Source organism: Thalassophryne amazonica, chromosome 16 (genome assembly GCF_902500255.1).
Source record: "Thalassophryne amazonica chromosome 16, fThaAma1.1, whole genome shotgun sequence".
Taxonomy (NCBI): Eukaryota; Metazoa; Chordata; class Actinopteri; order Batrachoidiformes; family Batrachoididae; genus Thalassophryne; species Thalassophryne amazonica.
In genome coordinates, this window is record NC_047118.1 from 62,994,400 (window position 1) to 63,008,772 (window position 14,373).

A 14,373-nucleotide genomic window follows, 5' to 3' on the forward strand; every position below is an offset into this window, starting at 1 on the left:
CTTCGGGCGCCGCTGCGGCTCTCCCTCCCGAGGACCCTGCGCGCGAAAGTGACGTTCCACTGGTCGTTCAACGGTCCCTTCCTCCGTCCCCAGAAGCATACATAAGCCCTCCAGAGCCGTACGGAGGCTGTGTGGAGACGTGCGCGGACTTTCTGATGCAGTGTTCGCTCGTCTTCGCACAGTGTCCCGTGATGTACGCGACTGATGCTAGCAAAGTAGCTTATGTGATAAATCTGCTTCGCGGGGAGGCACGCGCTTGGGCTACAGCGCTCTGGGAGCAGAACTCACGGCTCCTTCATACATACGATGGGTTTGTACGGGAGCTCAGAACGGTGTTCGACCATCCCAACAGAGGAGAGTCCGCTTCAACCGCACTACTGTCAATAAGACAGGGGCGTCGGAGCGCAGCTGCCTATGCAGTCGCCTTCCGCATCGCGGCGGCGAGATCCGGCTGGAATAGCACTGCCCTCCGCGCTGCCTTTGTAAACGGACTGTCACTGGTCCTAAAAGAGCACCTGGTGGCTAAGGACGAACCGCGGGATTTAGATGGGCTCATCGATCTAGTCATACGACTCGACAACCGGTTAGAAGAACGCCGTCGGGAACGAGGCGAAGGGCGTGGCCAGGCACGCGTCGTCCCTCTCCCTTCCGGGTCCGATCGAGCTCCGCCCTCCCCACGCTCCTCTGTTCCTGCGCTCCGTGCGCCTATGGCTCCCCCTGCTGACGAAGCTATGGACACGAGCAGGGCAACATTTAGGGCACCTGGAGCACAAAGGAGGCGGGCCCACGGAGCTTGTTATGTTTGTGGCTCGAGTGAGCATCTCGCAAACGACTGCCCTGAGCGGTTAAACTCCAACGCCCGCCCCTAGAGACTGGGCCAGGGGTGGGCCAAAATATTCACGTGGGACACACCCACATTGCTACACGACTCCCAGTCACGATCCTGTTTGAGGATTCAACCCTGAAGGCCCCAGCACTGGTGGACACGGGCTCTGAGGGGAATCTGCTTGACAGTAGATGGGCCAGGGAGATAGGGCTCCCTCTGGTGGCTCTTACCTCGCCTGTGCAGGTTCGGGCGCTAGATGGCTCCCTACTCCCACCAATCACACATAAGACACCTCCAGTAACTCTGGTGGTGTCAGGTAACCACCGGGAGGTGATCGAGTTCTTTGTGACTCAGGCCACCTCCCGTGTGGTTTTGGGGTTTCCATGGATGCTAAAGCACAATCCCCGGATCGATTGGCCGTCCGGGGTAGTGGTTCAGTGGAGCGAAACCTGCCATCGGGAGTGTCTAGGTTCCTCGGTTCCTCCCGGCTCCCAAGCTAAGGAGGAGGTCCGAGTCCCGCCCAATCTGAAGGCGGTGCCGGCGGAGTACCATGACCTCGCTGACGTGTTCAGCAAGGATCTGGCTCTCACGCTTCCTCCCCACCGCCCGTATGATTGTGCCATTGATTTGGTTCCAGGCAGTGAGTTTCCGTCCAGTAGGCTGTACAACCTCTCACGGCTGGAGCGTGAATCAATGGAGACCTACATCCGGGACTCATTAGCTGCCGGGTTGATCCGGAATTCCACCTCTCCGATGGGTGCTGGTTTCTTTTTTGTGGGTAAAAAGGATGGCGGGCTTCGTCCATGCATTGATTATAGGGGGTTGAACGAAATCACGGTTCGCAATCGATACCCGTTGCCCCTGTTGGATTCGGTGTTCACCCCCTTGCATGGAGCCAATATCTTCACCAAACTTGATCTTAGGAATGCGTATCATTTGGTTCGGATCCGGAAGGGAGACGAATGGAAGACGGCATTTAACACCCCGTTGGGCCATTTTGAGTACCTGGTCATGCCGTTCGGTCTCACTAATGCTCCCGCGACCTTCCAAGCGTTGGTAAACGATGTCCTGCGGGACTTCCTGCACCGGTTCGTCTTCGTGTATCTGGACGATATACTCATCTTTTCCCCGGATCCTGAGACTCATGTCCGGCATGTCCGTCAGGTTCTGCAGCGGTTGTTGGAGAACCGCCTGTTTGTGAAGGGCGAGAAGTGTGAATTCCACCGCACTTCTTTGTCCTTCCTGGGGTTTATAATCTCCTCTAACTCCGTCGCCCCTGATCCGGCCAAGGTTGCGGCGGTGAGAGATTGGCCCCAACCTACAAGCCGTAGGAAGCTGCAACAGTTCCTCGGTTTTGCTAATTTCTACAGGAGGTTCATTAAGGGCTATAGTCAGGTAGTTAGCCCCCTGACAGCCCTGACCTCACCAAAAGTCCCCTTCACCTGGTCGGATCGGTGCGAAGCCGCGTTCAAGGAGTTGAAACGGCGCTTCTCGTCTGCACCAGTTCTGGTGCAGCCCGATCCTAGCCGCCAGTTAGTGGTTGAAGTGGATGCCTCGGACTCAGGGATAGGAGCGGTGCTCTCCCAGAGCGGGAAGACCGATAAGGTCCTTCACCCGTGTGCCTATTTTTCTCGCAGGTTGACCCCCGCTGAACGGAACTATGACGTCGGCAATCGGGAACTCCTTGCTGTGAAAGAGGCCCTCGAAGAGTGGAGACATCTGTTGGAGGGAACAGCCGTGCCATTCACGGTTTTCACTGACCATCGGAACCTGGAGTATATCAGGACCGCCAAGCGGCTGAACCCCAGGCAAGCCCGCTGGTCACTGTTCTTTGGCCGTTTTGACTTCCGGATTACCTACCGTCCCGGGACCAAGAATCAGAGGTCGGATGCATTGTCCCGGGTGCACGAAGACGAAGTCAAAACGGAACCGTCGGATCCCCCGGATCCCATCATCCTGGAGTCCGCTATCGTGGCCGCCCTCACCTGGGACGTGGAGAAGACCGTCCGGGAGGCCCTGACCCGAGACCCGGACCCCGGAAACGGACCAAAGAACAGACTATACGTCCCACCAGAGGCTAGGGCTGCAGTCCTGGACTTCTGTCACGGTTCTAAGCTCTCCTGTCACCCAGGGGTGCGAAGGACCGTGACAGTCGTCCGGCAACGCTTCTGGTGGGCATCCCTGGAGGCCGACGTCCGGGACTACGTCCAGGCCTGTACCACCTGCGCCAGGGGCAAGGCCGACCACAGAAAGACCTCAGGGCAGCTACAGCCACTGCCCGTGCCTCATCGCCCCTGGTCCCACATCGGTCTGGACTTCGTCACGGGTCTCCCGCCGTCCCAGGGAAACACCGTCGTCTTCACGATAGTGGACCGTTTCTCCAAGGCGGCCCACTTCGTGGCCCTCCCGAAGCCCCCAACGGCCCAGGAGACAGCGGACCTCCTGGTCCACCACGTCGTCCGTCTGCATGGCATACCATCAGACATCGTCTCCGATCGCGGCCCCCAGTTCACCTCACACGTCTGGAGGAGCTTCTGCCGGGAACTGGGGGCCACGGTCAGCCTCTCGTCTGGGTACCACCCCCAGACCAACGGGCAGGCAGAGCGGGCGAATCAGGAACTGGAGCAGACACTTCGCTGTGTGACAGCCGCGCACCCGACGGCCTGGAGTACCCACCTGGCCTGGATCGAGTACGCCCACAACAGCCAAGTGTCATCAGCCACCGGCCTCTCCCCATTTGAGGTGTGCTTGGGGTATCAGCCCCCCTTGTTTCCGGTGGTTGAGGGAGAGGTCGGTGTGCCCTCGGTCCAGGCCCACCTACGGAAGTGCCGTCGGGTGTGGCGTGCCGCCCGCTCTGCCTTGTTGCAGTCCCGGACGAGGGCGAAGAAACATGCAGACCGGCGGCGAGCCCCGGCCCCCAAGTATCGTCCTGGGCAGGAGGTCTGGTTGTCCACCAAGGACATTCCTCTACAGGTTGACTCACCGAAACTCCAAGAACGGTACATCGGACCGTATAAGATCCTCAAGGTCATCAACCCCGCCGCAGTGAGGCTCCAGCTTCCGGCCTCACTGCGGATCCATCCAGTTTTTCATGTTTCCCGGATCAAGCCCCTTCACACCTCACCCCTCTGCACCCCGGGTCCGGCGCCGCCTCCTGCCCGGATCATCGACGGAGCACCGGCTTGGACTGTCCGCCGGCTCCTTGATGTCCGTCGGATGGGCCGGGGTTTTCAGTATCTGGTGGACTGGGAGGGGTACGGACCCGAGGAGCGCTCCTGGGTGAAGAAGGGTTTCATCCTGGACCCGGCCCTCCTGGCCGACTTCTACCGTCGCCATCCGGACAAGCCCGGCCGTGCGCCAGGAGGCGCCCGTTGAGGGGGGGGTCCTGTTGTGTGGGCCGCTGAAGAGGAGGTACTGCTGGCCCACCACCACCAGAGGGCGCCCTGCCTGGAGTGCGGGCTCCAGGCACCAGAGGGCGCTGCCGCCTTATGGGAGTAGCCTGGGTGACAGCTGTCACCATCACCAGACACAGCTGTTCCACTCAGCACAGAGGTATATCAGGAGGACGGCGTCTCCACCTCAGTGCCGAGATATCGCCTAAGACTGAGGTAATATTCTCTGCATTTATATTCTGAACAACCAGCTAAACTTGTTAAACCTTTTCAGGACTGTTGACTACTGATAGCTTCATTGCTTGGATAAGTACTCACCTTCCTGCTGTACTTTGACAAGAGGTGGAGGCGGCTTCTCCCCTCTCCGTTACTGGGTGCGGTCGCATCCACACCTGTGTGTTGTTGCTCTCTCCCGCCAGCAGTACCGGATCCGACGAGCGGAGGCAGTGGCCACCTGGGAATTCGGGACTTGGCGGTTCCAGTATTTCCAGGGTTCGGTGGCAGAGGAGATCTGGGTGGTTCCGGTTCGACTGAGACGGACGTCTCCTACCTTCGAGCCTGCCCACACGACACCAGCGGATTTGACCCCAAATTGTGATTGTTGTATTTATTGTGCTCGTTTCACAATAGTAAACCTTGTTATTTACCTTCTCCATTGTCCGTTCATTGCGCCCCCTGTTGTGGGTCCGTGTTCCTACACTTTCACAACAACCATGATGTAAATAAATTCATTCAGAGGGACTGTCCCTACTAGTTCAAATTCTTAATCTTTGTTTTAACTAAATTCCAAATGATAGTTGTTGACTTGAAAATATCCTAAAGACAACTAATTCAGTTAGTTTTATTTTAAATTATGTAACTTACACTTATCTCTATCTGTGTGTGTTTTGGGAAGGGGGGAGGTAATTTTTGCTTCATATAGGTCATGCTGCAGATTTTATTTAAATTTGTATAATGAAGAAAATACATATTTTAATGCCACTAAAGTAAACTTTTGTGCATGTACGTATGTAACAGTCACAACAGGACTTGTTATATTTGCAATCCCAATCTTCTCTTCCTGATAACAGTAAAATATTTTTGCTGTCTGTGATTTGGATGATGGAGTAACTGAACTGCTCTCATCATATAAAACATCACTTTAACATTGTGTTGTCGTCAGTCTTGGTGTGGTGTTGTGTTTGTGCAGGAGCTTGTGGACACCGATAAGGCCGTAACATCTTTCGTTCAATATTTCTCCATGTTTGCAAAAGTACCGGCCTCTTAGTCGACCCAAACCGGTCTGGTGCAATAATGTGGTTTCACTTGTGTCACTTCACAGCAGACACTGATCACTTTAAGTGATGGATTGTAACCATTTTGTGGTCACCTGTATCGTGTTCCATTTTGAAATGCAATCATCCAATTTTGGAATACTGTCTAACAAATTTTTTAAAACACTGCAGTTGCAGCTGCTAACTAAGTCCCCTTTTTCTCTTTAGGACAGTTCGAGTTTGCAAAGGCAACATGAGTTTTGGTTTTACTCTCCGAGGCCATGCACCAGTTTGGATCGACTCCGTCATCCCCGGTGAGTTCAAAATCTGCACTTTTAATTTCATGTGCATTTGTTTGTGAACAAATGTTTCACTGTGTTGTTGGACTTGTTTGATTAGTTTATTTGATTACACTGTAATAACACTATCCTTACATTTAACTTTGCACTGTGTAATGTGTGTTTTGCAGGAAGCCCAGCAGACAAGGCGGGACTGAAACCAGGCGACCGTATCCTTTTCCTAAATGGACTGGACATGAGGTTGAGCTAGTGTATATTTATGCTTGTGCTTTGCATGCACTGATGCACTGAGGAGGCAAATCTCATTTAAAGTGTTCAAATGATGAATACAAATATACCGCTTATAGTTCTCAGCAAATCTTGTTTTGTTTGTTTGTTAACCTTGCACAGTTGTTGGAGCAGTGAATAATCTAATTTCAGAAGAACAAAAGAGAAAAACATTTTGATTAAAAATATTCAAGCTGATCAACAACAAAGAAGTTCTGCACAGAATATGGAAAAAAATGTTTTTAATATCTTTTGGACAATGCACAAAGCTTCTTTATGCATCTGTGAGTAGAGTAATGAGTCGAAATGAAACATTTGGATGCCGCCTCTTTCTTCAAAATAAACCTTTGTACTGCCAATATCTTGTTTATTAGACATTATGTCTATGCTTTTTGAAAATATTTCTTTAGTTACTGATCTCTTTATAAACTTCTGTAGGACCTCTTCCCATGAGAAGGTGGTGTCCATGCTCCAGGGCAGCGGAGCCATGCCCACGCTGGTTGTGGAAGACGGTCCTCTGTCCTTTGTCCTGGCAGATCAGGAGCTTGCAGGGGGCAGAGTCACCAGTGACCCAGCCCGTTCTCCCGTGCTAAGCTCTCTGCAGTGGGTGACAGAGATTCTGCCCCCCAGCATCAGGGTTCATGGCCGCACCTTCGGACAGCAGCTGGAGCACCTGCTCACCATCCAGGAACGGTACACCATCTGTAAAGCGCTGGAGAACTTCTTTCAGCACAGGTAAGGCCGAGGTGAAACAGAATGTCCACATTGTAGGGAGTCCCAGGTATAGGCCGCATGAAGTACGTCCCTGTCAGATTACATTTTCACATCACACCAGTGTCTGCATCATGTGGTTTCAAGATGGTTATTTTTGTGTTTGCGTGTGTGTGTGTGTTTGACAAATTTTCTCATATGCAACAAAATATAGTTCTTATAAATAATAATAATAAAGTTAAACTGAAAAGATTAAAAGTGATGACTAGAGTGATATGTAGCTTCTCAGATTGCCTTATGCAGGAAAATGCTATATATTTCTAAAATTTTCCAAAGCGCATGCCCCTCTATGTTCCTTTGGCACATCCAACCAAATTAGCAGCCCCCACCCCCCACCCCCCCAATCCTGAATCTAGATCTACCCCTAGACATCCTTGCTTCTTCAGACTAATTTAGACTGTGATGTTATAGTCCACCCCGCGACCCGATCCCGGATAAGCGGTTGAAGATGAGTCAGGGAGTGAGTTATAATCCAGATCATGCATCCTAATCTTGGTCATTGATCTTGGTGGATGACCTTCAACAAAAATACTTAGAATTTAAACAGAATGCAAAATTAACACACATCAACATTGCACAAGGCACACAGTGCACTTAAATGGGCTTTTAGGAGGCCAAATTTTTAAATTTTTTTAATTTTATATATATATATATATATATATATATATATATATATAACCAGCTATATATATATATATATATATATATATATATATATATATATAACCAACTGATATTAATTTGCACTGAAAAGGGGTAGGCTTACTTTCTAATTACTGATAGATTTCAGCTGCTGTCTTGGCTTTCCATGTCTTTTTGTTCATCCCTTTCTTCAGGTATTCAATACTTTTTCCTGTGCCATTTCACATTGTTACACATAGCTTAATTAATGGACAGCAATGGTTTGATTTCTTTGTATGTGTGGGTTACTTGGGTTGTTACCAACATCTGGTGAAAAATTCATGTTAATAGCGCCTTTAGAAATATAGTTACTGAGAAAAAAGGCGACCTGTTCAATACTTATTTTACCTGCTGTATGTATGTGTTTGCAAGTTCTCCCACTTAGAAATCATGGAGGGGTCTGAAATTTTCATCTTAGGTGCATGTCCACTGTGAGAGACGTAATCTAAAAAAAAAAAAAAAAAAAAAAAATCCGGAAATCACAATGTATGATTTTTTTAATAATTTATTTGTATGTTACTGCTGCAAATAACTATTTGAACACCTGTGAAATCAATGTTAATATCTGGTACAGTAGCCCTTGTTTGCAATTACAGAGGTCAAACGTTTCCTGTAGTTTTTCACCAGGTTGGCACACACTGCAGTTGGGATTTTGGTCCACTCCTCCATACAGATCTTCTCCAGATCTTTCAGGTTTGGAGTTTCAGCTCCCTCCAAAGATTTTCTATTGAGTTCAGGTCTGGAGACTGGCCAGGCCACTCCAGGACCTTGAAATGCTTGTTACGGAGCCCCTCCTTAGTTGCCCTGGCTGTGTGTTTGGGGTCATTGTCATGCTGGAAGACCCAACTATGACCCATTTTCAATGGTCTTACTGAGGGAAGGAGGTTGTTTGCCAAAATCTCACAATACATGACCCCATCCATCCTCCCTTCAATACAGTGCAGTCATCCTGTCCCCTTTGCAGAAGAGCACCCCCAGAGTATGATGTTTCCACCCCATGCTTTCAGACCCCTCCATGATTTCTAAGTGGGAGAACTTGCAAAACCACAGGGTGTTCAAATACTTATTTTCCTCACTGTATGTATATATATATATATATATATATATATATATATATATATATATATATATATATATACACACACACACAGTGGTGGGCACAGTTCCAATAATCCAATAACTGATAATTATCAAAGATAATGTTTTCATTATCAGATTATCTTTTCAGATAACTTTGGAAACCATTATTGGACTAATTATCTTCCGCTAAATTTTTGTCCAATAATTTTTAGACCATTAACGCAGAAAATAAAGCTGAACAGCTATAAACTCTTATAAAATTTAAAATCAGTCACACACCTACCTGTTAAATGTTTTATAGCAGACGTGTAGTTCTACCCTCTTTGTCCTGCAGACAAAGGAGAACTGGTCTCCAAAAAAAAAAAAAATCTCATTTCTTTTAACCCCATACTGATATGATGACAATATCACCCAAGTCATCCAGAGGCATACATTTTTAACTTATGGTTCAAATTTTATTTATTTAAATTTATGTTATTTAAATGAATGTTACATCTGAAGTTTTATAAAGTGAAAATATCAGATATATGTTTTAGTTTTAAAGTAATGCTCTAATTTTTAAGGTTTTAGTGTAGACATGGTGTGTTCAGATGCATTATGGGTGGCATAGGGTAATCTCAGTACGTTCACAACATGAAAAATGCATTTGAGACACTCTGGTCAGGCTCCATGGATAACAGCATTAAACTCTAGTGCCTAAAACTCTTGTGAATATATTCTCTGGGTTTATAGACGTTATTGTGTTTGCCTTTATTAAATTCCACGCATCTCAAACGTAGCAGAGTAGCAGCAGACACAGATTATCTGGAATTTTGTTTTGGCAAGTCTCTCCTGCCATCTACTGGCCAGTAGTGTTCATGGCAGTATTCAAACTGAAGCTGGGCTGATATTTTCAAGCACACTGTACTCGGTTCCAGCTCAAAGTGTACCACAGAACTGCATGGCGTAAAAGTTCAGAGCGCACGATTTATGTTCTCACACACATTGTACGTTCAAAAACCACACGTCGGACTCGTGCTTGCAGAAGCAAAACATAAACAAAAGCTTTTTTTTTCATACCTAATTTACAAAAACTCTCGATGGGAGACATCAAAGTAAAAAAAACAAACAAAAAAAACATTACAAGACAGGTCTGCGGTGTTTGCACAGGCACAGTGCGAGAGGTGGTCGTGAGATGTTAAACGCAGCTTGTTACTCCATGTACGAAATGATGCAGGATGCGTGATTAACCTGAAACTCTGCGATCCAAAAAATTCTCGCACCAATGAAAAATCAGCTGAAAAAGGGCCAAAACTCACACTGGCACCAGTAGATCATGGCAGTGTTCTATTTATTTTGACACCGGTTATATCAGATGGTTATTTAATTACAACTTGGCTTTTTTTTTTTTTTGTTTTTTTGTTTTTTAAATGCCTGTTTTTACAAATAAAAATTGGAATATTTTACAAAAGCACATTTATCTGTAAACACCAACACATGACACACGTCACATTAACATGCTGGTTTACATAATCAACCAGTCAACCAATCGGTGTTTAGCGGAGGCACATTTTACCCAGAATCCTTTGCGATCTGTCTGTGTTTGTTACAAAACTTCAGAATTAGTGCATTATTCAACATTAAAAGATATGTTATATTTTAACTTTGTACAAATGACAGAATTGACATTAATGGAGTTATTCTATCAGTATTAGTTTTATTTACACCAAACCATAAGTCAGCATTGCTTTATTTTCTAAGACCTGGGCCTGATTGAGTATAGTTGAGCTTTATGGCTCCTCTCAGTTGCTTCTGTTTTGGAAGCCATGTAGTAAATAGAAAATTCTAGCAGGGGGCAAGATGGTCAAAGACAGAAGTGTGGGCTCATTGTTTGGGTCTGTTGTTGCTTTTGATGCTTTCAGAAGCACTCGTGTTGTTAAAACTCAAAATTAGTTTGTTAGTAGTTGCAAGTGTACCAGAGACAATACTGGAATTTATTGGTTATCTGTAACTTCTACATTTTTGGGTGATTTATTGTTTTATCTTTATCAAAGATAACTTTTCAGTTATCTGATTATCTGTTATCGAAGTAAATGTTTTGGTTATCTTGTGCCCACTGTGTATATAGATATATATATATATATATATATATATATATATATATATATCCATTATTTGTATAATATATTATACAAATAATGGATGGTAAGGAGTCCAACATAGACAAATATTGGATGAAGAAAAGTTATATTGGATGAGGCGTAGCCGATTCCAATATAACTTTTCTGAATAAGAGTCAGATCTGGAAGTCAATGAGGACAACATGTCTGTGAAGTGCGATAGCATTAAAGCATCTGCAACTCCCATAACCTACTATTACCCCTGTTTACAAATCTTATGAAAGGATTAGGGTTAAGGTTAAAGAAGAAATGTAGTCTTCAGCATCTATAAAGTTGAACTCAATGTTCCTTGTTGCCCACAAATTTACATGACCTCTGACTGAGCAGTTCTGCAGTTTTTGTCACTGTTGTGTTTCCACACCTACAGGAATGTTGACACTCTCATTGTGGATGTGTTTCCGGTTCTGGATACTCCGGCCAAACAGGTGATCTGGCAGTTTGTTTATCAGCTGCTGACTTATGAAGAGCAGGAACACTGTCAGAACAAAATCTCACGCTTTCTTGGATGTAACGCTCCAGGTGTGCATGTTTGTTTGTTCAAATTCTTTTTGAATTTGGGTGCACCTGTGGCAAGTTTCAATAGAAAGTTACACTCAACCAAAAGTTTTTTCCTCCAAAACCATGTCATTTCCAGGTCCACCTCCCCCGCCGCCGCTGCCACCACCACCACCACCTCCTCCTCCTCCCCCTCCTCCAGATCCTGAAGTTGCTCCTGAGCCACACCGCCGTAGCAGCTCTATGAGGGTGTTGGGGACCACATACAGGAGCAGTGTGAGGGGGCGGAGCTCTGATGATTTGGCCATTGGGACACAATTGGGAATGGGTATGCAACCTGACTTTGTTGTCTTCATTGCCACCATCAACACTTCTGTTGCGATCACAGCTCATTTCAGCCACATAGACCTGAGCCATATATATATATATATATATATATATATATATATATATTTTTTTTTTTTTTTTTTTTTTTTTTTTGTAGGACTCCGTGCAGAGCCAGGGTTGGAACCGGGGGTGAGGTTGGCTCCAGGAGAGAGACAGTCTGGAGATGGCACCTCCCTTCCTGAAACTCCCAACAACCTTACAAATGTATGTAATATTTACACTATTTACACTAAAACAGCTTGACTTATAATATGTGTGTACATTAAGGCTTTACTGTGGTATGAGGGGAGCTCTTAGTCTGCTCTGTTGTTCATTTCCATCATTCAAGCTGTCAGCAGTGTATGCAGAACTGGAGAACATGTACTCATCCAAGAGGTCCAAGTCCCTCAAAAGTCGCCCTCCTCCTGCCCCTGAGAGTTTGCTGGATCTAGAACCTTCCTCTCCTACAGCTTCTCCAACGATACAAGCTATCACAGGTAACTTAAACTGCAACTGATGCTCAAAACCTCTTGTCTATCTGAGCTTTGCGTGTGCATCAATAAGGGTATGTATGTCACTGGGCCCGTGTTTTACTCCAGATACCATAGTGTGAGGTGAAAGAGAGTCAGAAGGCCAGTATACACTGGTTACTTAATCCAAAAATGTATGGCAACATATATCATACAACCGCAATTCCATTGAAGTTGGGATGTTGTGTAAAATGTAAATAAAAACAGAATGCAATGATTTGCAAATCCTCTTCAACCTATATTCAACTGAATACACCACAAAGACAAGATATTTAATGTTCAAACTGATAAACTTTATTGTTTTTGTGCAAATATTTGCTCATTTTGAAATGGATGCCTGCAACACATTTCAAAAAAGCTGGGACAGTGGTATGTTTACCACTGTGTTACATCACCTTTCCTTCTAACAACACTCAATAAGCGTTTGGGAACTGAGGACACTAATTGTGAGTGTCATGATTGGGTATAAAAGGAGCATCCCCAAAAGTCTCAGCCGTTTACAAGCAGCAATGGGGCGAGTATTACCACTTTGTGAACAACTGCATGAAAAAAAAATAGTCCAACAGTTTAAGAACAATGTTTGTCAACATTCAATTTCAAGGAATTTAGGGATTCCATCATCTACAGTCCATAATATAATCAGAAGATTAAGAGAATCTGGAGAACTTTCTACACTTCAGCGGCAAGGCCGAAAACCAACACTGAATGCCCGTGACCTATGATCCCTCAGGCGGCAGTCCATTAAAAACTGACATCATTGTGTAAAGGATCTTACTGAGGAACACTTCAGAAAACCATTTTCAGTTAACACAGTTCGCCGCTACATCTACAAGTGGATGTTAAAACTGTACCATGCAAAGCGAAAGCCATACATCAACAACTTCCAGAAACGCCGCCGCCTTCTCTGGGCCTGACTTCATTTGACATGGACAGAAGCAAAGTGGAAAAGTGTGTTGTGGTCTGATGAGTGCATATTTCAAATTGTTTTTGGAAATCATGGACGTTGTGTCCATCCATTCAAAAGAGGAAAAAGACCATCCAGATTGTTACCAGCACAAAGTTCAAAAGCTGGAATCTGTAATGGTATGGGGGTGTGTTTGTGTTCATGGCATGGGCAACTTACACATCTGTGATGGCACCATCAGTGCTGAAAGGTACATGCAGATTTTGGAGCAACACATGCTGCCATCCAAGCAATGTCTTTTTCAGGGATATCCCTGCTTATTTCAGCAAGACAATGCCAAGCCACATTCTGCACGTGTTACAACAGCGTGGCTTCATAGTAAAAGAGTGCGGGTACTAGACTGGCCTGCCTGCAGTCCAGACTTGTCGCCCACTGAAAATGTGTGGCGCATTATACTCAAAATACGACAATGGAGACCCCGGACTGTTGAACAACTGAAGTCGTACATCAAGCAAGAATGGGAAAGAATTCCACCTACAAAGCTTCACAATTAGTGTCTTCAGTTCCCAAATGCTTATTGAGTGTTGTTAGAAGGAAAGGTGATGTAACACAGTGGTAAACATACCACTGTCCCAGCTTTTTTGAAACGTGTTGCAGACATCCATTTCAAAATGAGCAAATATTTGCACAAAAACAATAAAGGTTATCAGTTTGAGCATTAAATATCTTGTCTTTGTGGTGTATTCAATTGAATATAGGTTGAAGAGGATTTGCAAATCATTGGATTCTGTTTTTATTTACATTTTACACAACATCCCAACTTCATTGAAATTGGGGTTGTAGAATCCAATGGATGTTGACTTTGTTTGACCATTACTTTGGAGACTAAGGACTTGACACGGCCGAAAATACTCCATTTTTTTAATCCTATCCTGCTCCTCAGACTGGATGGCATGAAGTATACCTGGAACCAAACATCAATCTGTATATTAGTAGAGTCCAACTCCTATCCCGCAGAGTCATAGTGCAGCAGGTGAATGCATATATCATAAGAATCTTTCACTTTGTGATACAAGCACCAAACGTGGCACAATGGTGTACTTTTTGCAAAAAAAAAAAAAAAAAAAAAAAAAAATGCCATTAGCCACTTAAATTTCCAAGATGGTGACCATTTTTTCAAGATGCTGCTGAAAAATATGCCATCATATATTTGCACAATCTTGGTTTATTTCATTGTACCTGTTAAATATTGTACTGTGGATTAGGGGGATTTGAAATTAACTACAGACAATATTTTCATGCTTTTTAGATGGATTGTAGAACTTTTATGCTGCAGAACGTGCGATAGTG

At 45.4% G+C, this 14,373-nt stretch overlaps 1 protein-coding gene across 4 annotated transcripts in view; it reads left to right on the top strand.

Annotated features, from left to right (window-relative positions):
- Window positions 1-14,373, top strand: part of grid2ipa (glutamate receptor, ionotropic, delta 2 (Grid2) interacting protein, a) — a 91,194-nt gene that overhangs the window by 33,562 nt on the left and 43,259 nt on the right. For all 4 annotated transcript variants that reach the window (XM_034190491.1, XM_034190493.1, XM_034190492.1 and 1 more), the window contains 7 exons: window positions 5,700-5,785; window positions 5,941-6,010; window positions 6,476-6,772; window positions 11,096-11,247; window positions 11,363-11,551; window positions 11,708-11,814; window positions 11,939-12,086. In XM_034190491.1, coding sequence (XP_034046382.1) covers window positions 5,700-5,785; window positions 5,941-6,010; window positions 6,476-6,772; window positions 11,096-11,247; window positions 11,363-11,551; window positions 11,708-11,814; window positions 11,939-12,086 — 1,049 coding nt within the window. The remainder of the gene's footprint in view (window positions 1-5,699; window positions 5,786-5,940; window positions 6,011-6,475; window positions 6,773-11,095; window positions 11,248-11,362; window positions 11,552-11,707; window positions 11,815-11,938; window positions 12,087-14,373) is intronic.